General features: G+C 39.7%; 3 protein-coding genes across 32 annotated transcripts in view; all 3 read right to left on the minus strand.

The window, feature by feature from the left end:
- clasp1a (cytoplasmic linker associated protein 1a) overlaps positions 1 to 605 on the minus strand; it is a 91,659-nt gene extending 91,054 nt beyond the window's left edge. For 9 of the 27 annotated variants that reach the window (XM_025904036.1, XM_025904051.1, XM_025904033.1 and 6 more), the window contains exon 1: positions 436 to 605. The gene's annotated coding sequence lies outside the window, so the exon portion shown is untranslated. The remainder of the gene's footprint in view (positions 1 to 435) is intronic. The other 18 variants (XM_013271419.3, XM_025904046.1, XM_025904041.1 and 15 more) reach the window with 4 other exon arrangements.
- Positions 606 to 3,415: 2,810 nt separating this feature from the next.
- On the minus strand, positions 3,416 to 7,543 carry LOC109197489 (serine/threonine-protein kinase pim-1). 2 transcript variants are annotated; one of them, XM_019352589.2, is made up of 9 exons: positions 7,416 to 7,543; positions 5,565 to 5,807; positions 5,278 to 5,430; positions 5,064 to 5,158; positions 4,879 to 4,926; positions 4,557 to 4,775; positions 4,263 to 4,443; positions 4,006 to 4,176; positions 3,416 to 3,916 (listed from the first exon to the last, which is right to left on the minus strand). In XM_019352589.2, the coding sequence occupies exons 2-9, from the start codon at positions 5,791 to 5,793 to the stop codon at positions 3,825 to 3,827; spliced, it is 1,188 nt and encodes a 395-aa protein (XP_019208134.1). In that variant the 5' UTR covers positions 5,794 to 5,807; positions 7,416 to 7,543; the 3' UTR covers positions 3,416 to 3,824. The 2 variants fall into 2 exon arrangements, with proteins under 2 accessions (XP_019208134.1, XP_019208133.1); XM_019352588.2 differs by lacking the exon at positions 7,416 to 7,543 and adding an exon at positions 6,231 to 6,611.
- Positions 7,324 to 13,713, minus strand: LOC106098255 (CD276 antigen homolog). Of its 3 annotated transcripts, none has more exons than XR_003216919.1 (6): positions 13,581 to 13,713; positions 12,420 to 12,794; positions 11,667 to 11,960; positions 9,081 to 9,169; positions 8,796 to 8,857; positions 7,324 to 7,572 (listed from the first exon to the last, which is right to left on the minus strand). XR_003216919.1 is itself a non-coding variant. In XM_013271409.3 (5 exons), exons 1-4 carry the CDS (start codon positions 13,621 to 13,623, stop codon positions 9,093 to 9,095), a joined length of 789 nt encoding a protein of 262 aa, XP_013126863.1. In that variant the 5' UTR covers positions 13,624 to 13,713; the 3' UTR covers positions 7,844 to 8,857; positions 9,081 to 9,092. The 3 variants fall into 3 exon arrangements, 1 of the variants encoding a protein (XP_013126863.1); XR_003216920.1 differs by having other exon boundaries at positions 12,989 to 13,713; XM_013271409.3 differs by lacking the exon at positions 7,324 to 7,572 and having other exon boundaries at positions 7,844 to 8,857.
- Between the last annotated feature and the right edge of the window lie 1,393 nt (positions 13,714 to 15,106).

Consider the following 15,106-nt stretch of genomic DNA (forward strand, 5'->3'; position numbering starts at 1 on the left):
TAAAATTACTATTTTCCCCACTTTTAACAGGCCACTCATCACACACACACACACACACACACACACACACACACACACACACACACACACACACACACACACAGCGCTTTGCTTTTGTGCAAACGTTAGCTGAGCCCCTGCTAGCCTTGCAGCCCTGACAGCTCCCAGCCAAAGCCCGCTCCCCGCCCCTTCCCCGAGCCCGTGTTCCTCCGCCCCAGCTGACTGTGAACCTCTTTTTCCTTCTTTCCCCCCATAAAACAGCAGGCCGGCCTCGGTATGTGAGCCAGACAGAGGTGTGTATAGGAATAAAAGCTGCAGCTAGCCCTCCTAGCAACCTTTCAATGAACGTCAGTCCACAGCCGGGGCGGCACAAAGAAGAGAAAACCTGAGCAGGAGGCGAAGGGGAGCAGCTTCATCACCCTTTCTTCTACTCACCATAACCTCCGCAGCTCGTCCTCACAGCCAGCCCGCGTCTCCCGGGGTAAATATCCTCACTTTGGCCTTAAATCTCTCCTATGTCCGCCTCTCTTTCTCTCACTCTCTCCACCCGGAATGCTGCCTGCAGGACAAGAATGGGATCGTCGTGCGCAGGCGCAGTAGATGTAGGGATGATGTTGGCACTTGGAGGTCTGTCGCATGGCAATGCTGAAAGAAAAAAAAAAAATCCCCGACGACACATAACCCGACCTCTGGCGACATCTGGTGGACACACGGTGGCTTCACAAACGCAAATGTCTGTTTATTTGTGTAGATTTTCATACTTCGGGATTTTCGTATTTTATGTTAAATTCCTTTAACTCCAATTTCCACTTATACAAAACTTTTGGTTCTGTAAGAATTGTCTCCTGTAAGAGTACTGTTAAAATAATAAAAACATCTCTTTATCGCTGCAGCAAATATCATGATTAATAATATTATTCAGTTCTCTAAAATATACAAATCTTAAATGAAAAGAAAATATCTACACGTCGATTCTCTTTCACTTAAACTTGACCTTGAGTTATACTTATCAGGCTCCTGCTGTGAGAGGGAAAAGGGGAGCAGCCACCACTGAGGATGGCATAAAGTTAAACTGAAGGTCGCAGAACATCCTCTGAACTGTTGTTTTTACTAAAAACGCAATTCCCTGTTGCTCCTACACGATGGCCGCATAATGTCACGTCAAGAGTGCATTGAATGTTTGGGGAACATTTCCTTGTTCGCTGGGATACAACCTGGCACAATGATCTACTTATGCTCATTTTTAGAAATGGTGTTTGTGATTGATTAGTTATGCCTTCAGAGGTCTTTAGGGGGAGCTCTTGCCACCATACTGAAGATGTTGAAAGGAAATGCTGTCCCAGCATTTTCACTCATTTATCCTCTTTTCACGTATGAAGAGACAATTTATACAGTTGAACTATGAACTATTATGTGGGGAACTGTGTTGCTTGTATTTTCTAAACATGCTAACTGAAGTTTGGAAATCTTTTTAAGCGTTCTTTCAGTTTTTAGTGCTAACTGGTGCACGGTACAGTTAGCTAAGCTAAACACTGGCTTGGTGGCTAGCACAGAAATGCATGTCCCCAGAATATATACCGCACATACTGGATACACTTTAATCATGTTTAGCTCAATAGGAAACACATACAGTGTGTGTGTGAGATTAACTTTTGCTATATTTCTGTGTAGAGCTGGGCGATAAAACGATAACGATATGTATTGCGAAATAACTTTTTCTCGATAGAAAAATTAAACTATTGCGATAGGCCTCATCTCTCTTGTCCTCTTAAAAAAAAAAAAAAGAACAGCCAATCCAAATTAAGTAGCGCAGAGCCGAACCAATCACAGCCGCAGCGTCACATCACGTGACTTGTTACGTACAGCACAAGCGCCAAGGCGCACTTGTGTATTTGTTTTTGCAGCCGTGCAGCCCGGGTAATGAAGGAAAGGAGTTTGCCGACTAGAGAAAAGTCAACCGAGAGCGTGAGCGAAGGTTACCGAAGAAAGAACAGATGATGGTTCCAATGCCGGAGAGCTTGTCGAACGGAAGGGCCACAGAAGTTCCGTAGTGTGAAGGTATTTCGGCTATTTCAAGTCTGACAAAAAACAGTAGCGCGCACTGTAAATTGTGCCGAAAGCAAGTCTGGATATACAATAAAGCGGTGCATGCTCAATCTCTGACTGAAAGCGCTAATTCGTCATTCGGCTTTTGTCAGACTAAAGTAACTGTTAAAGCTGTTTGAAAAGCTAAGCTATACAACAAGGAGAGATTAAGAATTTCCTTTTAGTTCTCAGTTTATTTGATATTGACAAAAGTTAGTCAATTTTGTCTGTTCTTCTGTAAAACGACCTAAGATTTATTTTTAGAATTAATATTTTCTTTCTAAGTGGAATTGACAATTTAGTGGTCTGTTTTGTTTGTTCTATTTTGAAACTTAAACGCTTTAGCGGCTGCCTTTTGTGTAGTTTGCAATATTTGCCTTTATTTATCTGAAACTGAAGTCTCATGTTCCGTAAGTACATCTGCCCTGTTGAACTTATTATGGGAAATAAATATTTTAATTAAAACAAGCTGCTAATTATTTCACATTTTAATTGTGAGCAACGGCACATTTAAATCTTACAAATATAGTTATTTGGCTTATATCGTGATATATATCGTTATCGCCTGAGATGAAAAAAAAACATATCGTGATATGAAAAAATCTTATATCGCCCAGCTCTACTTGTCACATTATTTTACCAAAAGACAAAGTGTCATATGATTTAAAGTATTTATTATTGTATATTTAACTTTCTTATTATATCAACTGATTAACCAAAAAAAGTTAAAGGGATAAAAACAGTGTGTGTGTACTGATGATCAAATCTGAGATAAAATATAATACTTTTTTATTAAGTCAGTGTTAACTGTATTTTCTTCTGTTAGTATCATTCCATAGCACAAAGCGCGGGTAGGAAGGAAGTGATCATCAATTTCTATCACTTTGTCAAAGGCTGAGCGTAGGGTGTCATCCCGAGACTGTCCCAGTGGAAAATCTTCTGTGGGGCAAATCATCGGAACCGGTAGGGCCTTCTCGTAAGGCCCTAGTGAGTCTCCTCCCACTCGGAGTCCGTGTCGGACAACCCCGCATCACCGCTGAGGGCCACGCAGACACTACACACTGCTAAATATCGTGATCGGAACCCCACATACTGCCCCAAAAGTTTATTAAGTCCCACCCAACTGCTGCAACCTCTGCTAGAACCAGGAAATCTGTCAAGACTGGTTGGGGGTTAGGGCAACAGATGCAAGTCTTCAGAGCAGTGGCAGTGTGACTTTCTTTGTATATACCTGAACCTGATTTACCTTTTAATTTTCTTACTTGTCAAAATGCATCGTGGGTAAAATACAATCCTTGAAATAGTAATAACACAGTATCCTCAGCAAAGATGAATTAAACAAGTTTTATTTTAATGAAAGTTTACTTCAAGTCTTCAGATTTTTACTGTTTTTTATTTGATTACTTTAAAGAATATGATTACCTTAAAATAATCAACTAAAGACAGTTTTGATGGAGCTCCTGACCCAGCCCAAGCTCTCTATGAAGACGAGGAAAAACTCCCCTGGGGGGGCCAGATTGACGGGAAGAAACCTCGGGAAAGCCCATTCAAAGAGAGATCCCCTTTCCTGGGATGGCTGGGGGGGGGGGGGGTTACAGGAATTCCAAAACACCAAAGTTTAAAATAGGGCAATTAAAAAAATTATTTCCTGTCAAACAGAAAACAAGAAAGTTACCTCATATATCACACATACATGATAACGTCTGAATTGCGTGTGTTTGTGTGTGTGTGTGATGGGTTTATCTCAGCCAAGCGTGATGCTGGAGGTCCTCCAACGTCGGCCGCATCTCTGGGACTCTGGTTAAACACGCGTCCAAGAAATCCCGGCAGCCTGGAAAGAAAGGAAAGAGAAAAAACATGAAGATGATCGTTCCAGTGGTCCAAGCCATCAGTCAATCTTGAAGTGTGACGTTTTCTTACGTTTAGACAGACGGCTTTTGAATTTCAGGCGCTTTTTGAGGAAGCTCGTGGTGTTAAAGTCCCCCACATGAAGCGCTTCGTACAGAACTACTCCCATTTGCCATACCGTGGTGGGTCCACACCTGTAGCAACTGCGCCTGTACCACTCGGGAGGGGAGTAAATGTCTGTACCTAATAAACAGACACAATTGCAATTTCTTCTAAAACAAAAGGTGAAAATTGTTACATCTGTGAAGAGCAAGAGCAGAATATGTTACCATAGAAGACGCGGTACAGCGACCGCTCCTTAACAAAGCAGCTCAGTCCAAAGTCGATGATACGAACACGCGGTACATCTGAGCCGGTCTCAATTAGAATGTTCTCACTCTTGATGTCCCGGTGAAAGATGTGTTTATCCTCCAGGTGCTTCGCAGCATCAACCAGCTGCTTCAGAATGACCTGGAAACGATGAAAAAGACAATAATCAATCAATGGGTTAATGTTTCTCTAATACTCTGTGCTTTGATTGAATGATGTACAGTCTAAGGCTCTTCTAAGGCAAGTCAACTTGCCTTGGCCTTGGCCTCTGGTAAAAATCCTCCATTTTCTTCTATGTATTTATCCAGGTCCACAGCGGGGACGGGTCTCTCCATCACCAGGATCAGCTCTCTGCCAAAGTCAAACCACTCCAGCAGAGACACTGGGGCTGATGTTCCCACTGATCCATCTGCTTCAGCTGCAAGCTTCAGCATGATGGCAACTTCCACTGACAGATGCTTCCCGTTTTCATCCTGAAATATTTCGATAAAGTGGATGATGAGGAACAGACGTTCCACAGGTGAACGCTGCATGCAATCCACTAATGTAAAAACAATTCAAGTGTTGCACATTTACCGTCACTTTGCAGTACACTTTCCCCTTTGGGATGTGTTTGATGGCCACCTAAAAGACACAGGGCATTGATCAGCATTTCCTCAGTATGACATAATTAAAGGTGTAAAACAGCACACGTCTCAGCTTACGATATTATCCCTTATCTGCGTTACTGCCTGTCTTACTACCACCATCTGAACACTTACTGGAAAATGATCTTTTATGCGGTAGCCAGCAAACACTGCTCCGCAGCCTCCTTCTCCAAGCCGGTGCTCCTCCACGTATCTCGCTTGGAAGTCACCTAAACAGACAAACAAATTGGGTTTTACTACAGCTGTCACACAAATTACTCTCTGCTCTACCCTAAATGTTCATTTTGCTCTTCACCTGAATATAAAAGCCAAGCTGCTTGCTACTTACGTTTCTGTTCGGCCACTGACTTTTTGGCAACATTTTTGGTTTCGTCCTGGTCCACGTTCTTCTTCTTAGGTGGGTCCCTCCTGTCTCCCGCAGCTTTCCTTTTGCCAGCATTTTGGTTTTTACTGCAGCTCTCTGAAATGTCTATGCTGCAGTCTGCAGATGTGGAAAACACCAAAAGCACATCAGCTTATTAGATAATAGACACAAATATCACCCAAACACTAATATCTTAAACCCAGCAACCAGCTGTACACTTAATCTACCCCTCACTCAACTAATTAGCCTACCTTTACCAGTGTCCAACCAGGAAGATGCTTGCCCCTTGTCACCGCTCATATGGTCAAGAAGTTTACACTTTTTTGCTGTATTGGTTGTCCCCGCTTCATCTTGTTGGACCTTGCGCTTGACTCCTTTGACCACATGAGCATCTGAGCTGGTGGAAGGACCAGCCTGCTCACTGACCCTCCTTCTTTTTATGGGGGTCTTTTTTTCAGGACTGGCCTTTCTTTTTGTCATTCTGGTCTTACAATCTATAAACAACAACAACACATTAGTGAAAAAGAGCGTTCGACGTCAGGACTGGAAGCATTTTGATGCCATTGAATTTTAAATTAGTATTGCTTAAAATATAATAACAAGTTTATGCTTTTGATAAAAAACAGACCAACACGAGTCCATACTAGGTCTACTAAGTCTTAGATACTGATGACACTTGTTGCTCTGTTTTCACTGCTCAGTCCAAGAATAAACTTGTCACATTATTTTACCAAAAGACAAAGTGCCCCAGTAACCTTTCTTTGATTAGACATGTTGCATTTACGCTAGTTTCAATCAAACATAGGATTTAAATCCTCTAAAAATGAATCATTTTATACACAGAGTGTCAACAGTTTTAGAAATGTAGATTCTGTTATTTGGGGGATTTGAGCTAGATTTTCCGTTTTTTTACTTACTTTGATCTCCTGGATCTTTCTTATCTGCCTCAGTCGTAACTTTTCTTGTTTCCTTTTTCATCTTAATGTTTTGAGAACTTTTAAAATAGAAAATGTCACCTTAATGTGCAAATAGTCCTTCAAATGTCTGGATGCTTGACTTTTCTAACTGTGAGTGAGCTTTAAAAGCAAACTTCGGAGACTATGGCAACACAACATTAGAACCTTGCCTTTCAGCGACATCACTGACTGCCAGTAAAAGTGTTCCAATTAGTTTAAAGAAAAACACTCTGGCAGACAAAGCCATAATATTTCATATATTTCAGTAATTTCACATTAAACTTTCTTTCATTATTTGTATAAAGACTTGAATTGTGGATGCTACTATGAAGACTTCTAGTTTACCAAACACTAATAAACACAGTGACAGCTACATTGTCATATGATTTCAAGTATTTATTATTGTATATTTAACTTTCTTATTATATCAACTGATTAACCAAAAAAAGTTAAAGGGATAAAAACAGTGTGTGTGTACTGATGATCAAATCTGAGATAAAATATAATACTTTTTTATTAAGTCAGTGTTAACTGTATTTTCTTCTGTTAGTATCATTCAATAGCACAAAGCGCGGGTAGGAAGGAAGTGATCATCAATTTCTATCACTTTGTCAAAGGCTGAGCGTAGGGTGTCATCCCGAGACTGTCCCAGTGGAAAATCTTCTGTGGGGCAAATCATTGGAACCGGCAGGGCCTTCTCGTAAGGCCCTAGTGAGTCTCCTCCCACTCGGAGTCCGTGTCGGACAACCCCGCATCACCGCTGAGCGCCACGCAGACACTACACACTGCTAAATATCGTGATCGGAACCCCACATACTGCCCCAAAAGTTTATTAAGTCCCACCCAACTGCTGCAACCTCTGCTAGAACCAGGAAATCTGTCAAGACTGGTTGGGGGTTAGGGCAACAGATGCAAGTCTTCAGAGCAGTGGCAGTGTGACTTTCTTTGTATATACCTGAACCTGATTTACCTTTTAATTTTCTTACTTGTCAAAATGCATCGTGGGTAAAATACAATCCTTGAAATAGTAATAACACAGTATCCTCAGCAAAGATGAATTAAACAAGTTTTATTTTAATGAAAGTTTACTTCAAGTCTTCAGATTTTTACTGTTTTTTATTTGATTACTTTAAAGAATATGATTACCTTAAAATAATCAACTAAAGACAGTTTTGATGGAGCTCCTGACCCAGCCCAAGCTCTCTATGAAGACGAGGAAAAACTCCCCTGGGGGGGCCAGATTGACGGGAAGAAACCTCGGGAAAGCCCATTCATGTTCCTTAAGTACATCTGCCCTGTTGAACTTATTATGGGAAATAAATATTTTAATTAAAACAAGCTGCTAATTATTTCACATTTTACTTGTGAGCAACGGCACATTTAAATCTTACAAATATAGTTATTTGGCTTATATCGTGATATATATCGTTATCGCCTGAAATGAAAAAAACATATCGTGATATGAAAAAATCTTATATCGCCCAGCTCTATTTCTGTGTGAAACTATCCACTGATGTGCTTGTGTTTGGTTTATAATAAGGATTGGTATTAAAAAAGGGACAAATGACTGTAGATGTGTTTTATAAATGTTTATTTCCAGAACATTTGAGGTTCATAATCTAGATTTATGTTTATTGATTTGTTCGTTTAATTTGTTGTCAAGTGTCTTTCAGCAAATCAAAGTTCATAGTGATGGATGTTGGACTGATACAAAGCAGATGCTCACAGTTGGTTTCAAAGGTTTCAGTCGTCCGTTTAAATTTAAGCTAATGTATTAGATATTACTGTTATTCTGTATTTTTTTTTACCGGTGTCATGCAGGCTGGGGGTTGGAAAGCGGCCCCAATAGCCCTCGTAACATCTTCTTAGCTAAATGTAGCTAGTTAAATCCAGAGTAGTACGGCATAGTTCTCAGCCACAAAGACAACTGTAATTCACAGTACACATTATGTTTTGACTAAATGTTGAATGAGTCATTTCCCACCTGGCAATCCCACTTTAACACTGTCTGGAACGTCTTCTGAGTTTTAAAACAAACTTTCTGGAAAGCACTTTCCTGATTTTACTAGAAATATCATTTCCTTTCAACTGTCTTTCAACAGACTAAAAGAATAAATAATAAGACAAAAGTATAAAAAAAAGATTGTTGGCACACAGCAGGACTCTATGAAACCCACACCAGCACCAACCAACCAACTCCGAGCACCTTTCATGACCAAATGAAGTACAAAATATTGGTAAGTCAAGAAAAATAAATTACAAAGAGTATTAAAATTTAAAAATTGCTAGTTACACGGCGGTCTGCACCCTCAGTGTGCCACAGTGATTTGCCCTGTGATTGCCCTTCTTTTACTTCTACTTCCTGCTGAAGAGACAGCCAGGAGGAGATTATAATGATGCAAAGGAAGGGCGCAAAATGCAAAAGAATTAAACCAGTATGTTTGAATTATGGATAGTAGAAGTGTCTCCATGGCATGAAGTATTCTCAGCGTGAGGTATAATCACTCCTCTGGAGTAGTCCATTACCAAAACCAGATCCTGGTACCAACAGCAGAACATGGATGGGTGGATCAGTCTATGTCAGGTGGCTGAAACAGACAGATTAATGTAGCTATAAGTCTTGTATGAAAATTGGAAAAGCAATAAAGCACAGTAGTTGTTTCCTTTAGGCTGTTACATATGCATAGATGTGGGAATGTCATTCATCTATGTTTCTGTATCGGAAATGTTGTAAATAGCCTAAAACATCACCTGTTTAACATGATAGATCCTAAAGAGAAAAAAAAAAATCAGTAAATTATTCAGACTCACCTTTGCTGTGGATCACAGCCAGTGTAGAGCTGTTAGAAGAAACACAGCAGCAGATATCAGACATTCAGGGGAGCTCATCACTCCAGCACCTGCAGACAGAGACACACCAAAATGTAAGCTATTCTGCACTGCTGAAAAAATTAGAAACACTTTGAAAACACACAATCTTTACTGATATGACTGGGTACCTACAGAGGGCTGAATTTAAGGACACCACGAAAACCAGCATGAAAACAAAATTATACAACAGGCTTGTCCATTTTCCCTAAATTTAATTACAGCATCTCAAAACGGCAATAAGTAGCTTGTGTGGGCGTGGCCAACGTGCTTGCTTGTATGGATGCCTGACAACATCAGGGCATGCTCATATGATGGTTGATATCCTGGGGATCGCTTCCCAGATTTGGACCAGGGTATCACTGAGCTCCTGGACAGTCTGAGGGGAAACCTGGCAGCGTTGGATGGACAAAAAAAAATTTCTATTGGATTTAGGTCACATGGGAGTGGGAGCCTAATATAAGATAAAAACTTGCAATTTCAACAGCACATCTCAGTCTTTCTACATGATAAATATGTAAATTACAGAGAAAATTCTGGTAGTTCACCGCCTATACTTTCCTGTATTTATAAAACATGGAATTTTTGTTAACTTAACTGAAATTTCTACAGAAGACAATGACAAACAGGGACCTTTCTGTCATATAACTACTTTTTAAGTACTTGAATGGCTGTGAGGGGGTCTTTATCTGCAGGAAAAACTGTAAAACCTATAAAACTACAGTTAAATTTTTTTTTTCTTTCCCTCACATTTTCCAAAGCCATCCTGCAGGACAGTTTTGGAACCTTTGCCAGGCCAATTCAGGCCCGGGGGCCAGCTCTTTTGACACCTCTGCCTTAGACTGATTCTTACCTCTGCACATACCTCTATACTAGTTTTAAAATGTTTGTGCCCTGAGTCAGAACAGAAATAGTCAGATCAGCTTTAAAAGCCTCTTTTTCCAGGAATAAACTACAGGAGGTAAAACTGTCACATGAGAGTTAAAGTCAGTATTACGGAGTACATGAGTCTCAGTCAGTGGGACTGCTCGTAAGTTGAAGATGAAATCTGTCTCAAACTGAATGTGACTTTCTGCTTCAAGCTCTGAGCTGGAGGGAGGGCGTTTGACACGTAATTTGACATTTCCTCTGCACGAGAACAGATCATTGTTGTTCTACTTCAGTCTGAGACCGGAGATGAAGTGATACAGATACAAAAAGAATACAAAAAAATATGACAAAAAGCAACACTGATAACGCAAAGCTCCAGAAAATGGTTGATATCTTGTGGTTTCCTAATTTTAATAATTCAAACTTGTTAAAAATGTAAGTACTTTAGATGATTTGATTTGTGCTAGTTATGTTTCCTGTGCTAGTTCAGGTCACTTTTGGGGGTTTCGTCAAAATACCGTTCTCACTCTATTGGCAGTTAGGAGGGCACGTATACAGTAGGACCAGCATGCATAATAAACCAGCAAACTACACAGATTTCCCAGGAAAAATGGACTGACTCATACCAGCGTTGTTTTGATTAGGAGTTATAATTTTGGCAAACAGCAACTACAAATACATTTATTTTATCATGCTGAGTATTCTTGCCATGACAGCTACACACTAGAGCGTTAAAGGTTACTCAGTGTTTTCAGGTCCTACTGTCTCACATCCTGATGGCAGAGACGTTGAAATTACTGCCGTTTTTGTTCTTATTTGTGGCTAACAGCTTTCTGCATATGAGCTCATCATGTCTGGTTTGCAAAAACAAAAGTGGTGATTATGAAACCGCTCAGCTTCATAACAGCTGCAAACTCCCTCCTCTTTTTTTAGTTGAGCCTTTTTTCAGCACCAAATAGATTAAAATGGGCGTTACACAGGGTCTATCAAAAAGAACCATCTGATTTCATGCTTGATTTAAAACATGCACTGTCAGTAAGTGGGGATTCGTGAGTTTCACGTGCTTTACTGGTAGATAGCGTAACATCAGGGGGACAAGTTTTCTGTGTGTGTGAAGGGGGACACATTTATACGTTTGGGATGTAAAAAATATAGCCTTTTGAATTAAAATGATTCTTTTTGATACACCTCAAATACTTTTAAATGAACAATTATTGTAATGCAAGTCAAAAGATGGCCAAGCTTTAACACTGGAAGAGAATAATGAGCTACAATAAGTGGACTCATAGTTCTGGCTTCACAGCACCTCCGCTACTTCCACTGGAAGAAAATTGTTTTGACATTGATGTGATAATTATTAATTCTTTCATTCATCAAATTTTTTTGCAATTAATTATTAAACACAGAAAAGGTGATCAGAGTTGGAAAATACAAATATCTGACCGCTAGAATAATAACCATAAAGTAGATATATAGTTTTTACTGTCCATTTTATTAAATTCTATAAAATAAAAACCACTACCACAAATATTATGTTGTGTAACCTCGAGTGACGATGTAGTGACGATGTACTGGCATGTAGATTACATGTGAAATTAGTGAGATCCCCTCCATCTCCAGTTTAACTTCTCTCAGTCCACTGTATGGCGCCAAACATACCTTTGTTTAAGGTATGGGTGGCCGTCATTGTCCTGTTCAAAGTCGGGTTGTGGATATGACACCTCACAGCCTTGTGAGGACCTGCAGGGATTGGTAGAGTGCTGTGGAAGCTGTAAAGGCGATCGTGATAATTCTGCATCGTTGTAGTCTGGATGTTCCTCGACTCTACTGATTGATGAGAGCTGTTATTGAGGAGGACCCATTGTATCTCAGGGGCAGGAAATCCTCCTTGGGTAGTGCACACTGCAGTCATTGTTTCCATATTAACATCTAGCATGGGATTCTGGTAAGGAACTGAGGAGAGAAGGGGACAGAAGACCATTTCCATCTTTCTAAACTTTTTGAATAAAGAAAAGTGAATATTACTCTAACAGTAGCGATTCTTCATGCCAGATTCTTCAGAATGGCATAACCTCATCAGTCCTTCGGCTGGATGAGGTGAATATGTGTAATTCCTGAATAGCTTGTACACTTCAAGCACATCTTGACTGTTTGAATTAAAACCCACTTTGTGGACAGAGCAAAAATACACAAACTGTGTCTTTGTCCAAAATGATTTGAACCTAGCTGTCACTTGATTACCGATTAATAATCATTTCAAACACTAAATGCAAATATTCGCATTGTCACTGTTAGCAAAGCCTGAAAGGAGGAAACTGAAACTGACATCTCCACTGACTATAGGTGCTTATTTATATGACAATATAACTTCTCTTTCTTATTTTTGTGAAAAAGACTGAAAACCTTTCTTACCACCTATCTGTAAAGTTACTTGGCAGATCTGTGTGTGTTCCAGGTGGTATCTCTTCATCACGCTGCCGTCCAAGACTGCCGCAAAAGCCCAGAAAGTCCTTCCGTTATCTTCAAGGGTCAGGTTTTTGAGTATGATGCTGATATTTCCTCTAATTATGTCCTGAGGGAAGGCTGTGACTCTGTGTTTATAGTAGTCATTTACATGCTCAGCCATCTTTTTTCCTTCATTATAGGAATACAACACAAAATCCCTGTTATCTTGCCAATAAAAACGAACATTACTCCAGTCCGTGATATTTTTATTTTGTATACTACATTCGAGGACTGCTGAGTCGGTGATAGTGGTGTTAACATACACCAGTGTTGCATTACCCACTGAAAATGGAAAAAAAATAAAAAGGACAACTGTTAATGATTGCTACTTCCTCAAATCCTGTGACAGTCTAACACCAAATACTCTTATCTTTAAAAGTAATTTCTTCTCAGGCCAAACGGTACAGTTCCATCATGTACACAAACACGCACACAGCTTTGAATGAAAATGTTCTTATAAAAAGACGATAGCTTACCGATCATGAGACTGAAAAAAAGTAAAAATAGGGTCAACATTTTTGTGAGCCTTTTGTTTAAGAGCAGCGAGCAAAACACATGTTAGTGAGCACGAACACTAAAAATGAGGTCAAAAAAATCATGTGCAATGGAGACTAACAAGATGCCTTCTTCTTTTGACTCGACAGTCTTCATCAGGCCTTTCCCCCCAGAATGACTAGTAATAAAGTCTTCATAATACCGAAGTAAAGCTCTGCTACGGAGAGCAGCTAATATCTGCATTATCAGTGCCCTGTGACTACATAAAGCCTACGTGCTTTGGTTGCCATTGAAGAGGAAGTGAGAGTTGGGTAACATGTCAGAATATTAAAGCAGAATATTAAACTAAGTGTACTCTAAGGAGACTCAATAATCTGAGCCTTTCTGACACTGAGAGCTAGAAAATAAAACAGAAGAGTGAGCTGATATTCTCTGTTCACCTCTGCATGACAAGCTTCCACTCTCTGTCAGACAAAGACGTTCAGCTGACTTCCTTAATACTGAGAACCACCTGCCATTAGATTCAGATATGAAATCAGTTTAATATGATAGAAAAGGAAGAACATGACTCACGAATGTTTACAGATCCAACGAGGATACCTGAAAGTTTTTCCATTGCCCGCCTAACATAGAAACAGTGTGTGTGAAAAACAACATAGGCCGAAAGGTAAGATTCTCAAATGGATATCTCATGGTTAGACAAAATAAAAAAACTGTTGCACCAAAAAAATCACACAACTTCCTGTTGCTCTGTTTGCTCTTTTTTTCTTCATTGATTTTGAAGTTGTTGGCTCTCTCTTACGTTTAGCTCCTTTGATCTTCACTTTGATTATTTTTTGCCTTCTTCTCAGTCTGTTCGCTTGCTCTGTGTTCAGTAATTTTCTTGTTGATCTGATACAGACAGTTTAATTTACACTGCTTTCTGTGGTAGTATCTTTGGGTTCCATTGTTTTTGTATCTTCAATCACTGTACACACACTGCCCACTTTATTAGGTACACCTTGCAAGGTCCAGGGTGAACCTCATTTTTCATTAAGAACTTAATTCTTCATTAAACAGAATACTGGAAATATTCGTCAAAGATTTCAGTTCATATGATATCATACATGATAGCATCACACAATTGCACCAAATTTGTGCACTGCATCCATGATGTGAATCTTTTGTTCGCTATAGTGCTATACTGGATTGAAATTTGATGACTGCAGTAGTCTTTTGAGCAAAGTGAACTCGCGGTGTTATCTTGTTTGAGGCAGCCATGGAAAGGGATGGACATGATCAGCAACAATACTCAGGGTAGCTGGAGTATTTAAAGCTCATTTGGTGCTAACGGGCTGAAGATGTGCCAAGAAAATATTCCCCACCCCACTACTTGACCTCCACTAGCAGGAACCACTGATAAAGGCAGAATGGGTCCGCGTTTTTATGTTGTCTACATCAAATTCTGACTCGACCATCTGAATGTTGCAGCAGAAATTAAAACTCATCAGACCAGATATTGTTTTTCCATCTGTTGTTTAGTTTTAGTGAACCTGTGTGAACTGTACTCTCAGTTTCCCATTCTTAGCTGACAGGAGTGACACCTGGCTTAATCGTCTGCTGCTGTATCCCATCTGCATCAAGATTCAGCATTTGCATTTGGACATGTTCCCCTGCATTCCCTTGGTTGTAATCTTGGTTGGTCATTTGAGTTACTGTTGCCACTCATTGAGTATTTGCTCTCTTAAAACCCAAGAAATGTTTGTGTGGGAAAATGATAGTAGATTGTCAGTTTTTGCCTGGCAACAACCATACCATGTTCATAAAATTAACATAAATCACCTTTTCTCCCCATTCTGATGCTCAGTTTGAACGTCAGCTGGTTGTTTTGATCATGTCTATATGACGAAATGGATTTAGCTGCTGAGTGGCTTACAAGCATGCATCAGTGTGAGCTTCACAGGATGTTTTTGGTTTGTTGTTTGTGTTTCAGTCAGATATGAACATCTTCATCCTGCACCATCATCATAACTAATCATGATAAAAATTAAAGTGAAATAGTATACTACTGTTATGGAAATAATAAATTACTAATATTAATATATAGTATGTTATTTAAT

Source organism: Oreochromis niloticus, linkage group LG16 (genome assembly GCF_001858045.2).
Source record: "Oreochromis niloticus isolate F11D_XX linkage group LG16, O_niloticus_UMD_NMBU, whole genome shotgun sequence".
NCBI classification, from domain to species: domain Eukaryota; kingdom Metazoa; phylum Chordata; class Actinopteri; order Cichliformes; family Cichlidae; genus Oreochromis; species Oreochromis niloticus.

Coding starts and splice junctions, on each gene's coding strand:
- LOC109197489 (XM_019352588.2), bottom strand. CDS start 6,291: ATGAAAAAGGAAACAAGAAAAGTTACGACTGAGGCAGATAAGAAAGAT. Junction 5,431..5,564: donor CTGGTTGGACACTGGTAAAG/GTAGGCTAATTA, acceptor CCACATCTGCAG/ACTGCAGCATAGACATTTCA. Junction 4,776..4,878: donor AAGTGTACTGCAAAGTGACG/GTAAATGTGCAA, acceptor GAAATATTTCAG/GATGAAAACGGGAAGCATCT.
- LOC106098255 (XM_013271409.3), bottom strand. CDS start 13,623: ATGGAAAAACTTTCAGGTATCCTCGTTGGATCTGTAAACATTC. Junction 12,795..13,580: donor CGTTGGATCTGTAAACATTC/GTGAGTCATGTT, acceptor TTCCATTTTCAG/TGGGTAATGCAACACTGGTG. Junction 11,961..12,419: donor AGTAACTTTACAGATAGGTG/GTAAGAAAGGTT, acceptor TTCTCTCCTCAG/TTCCTTACCAGAATCCCATG.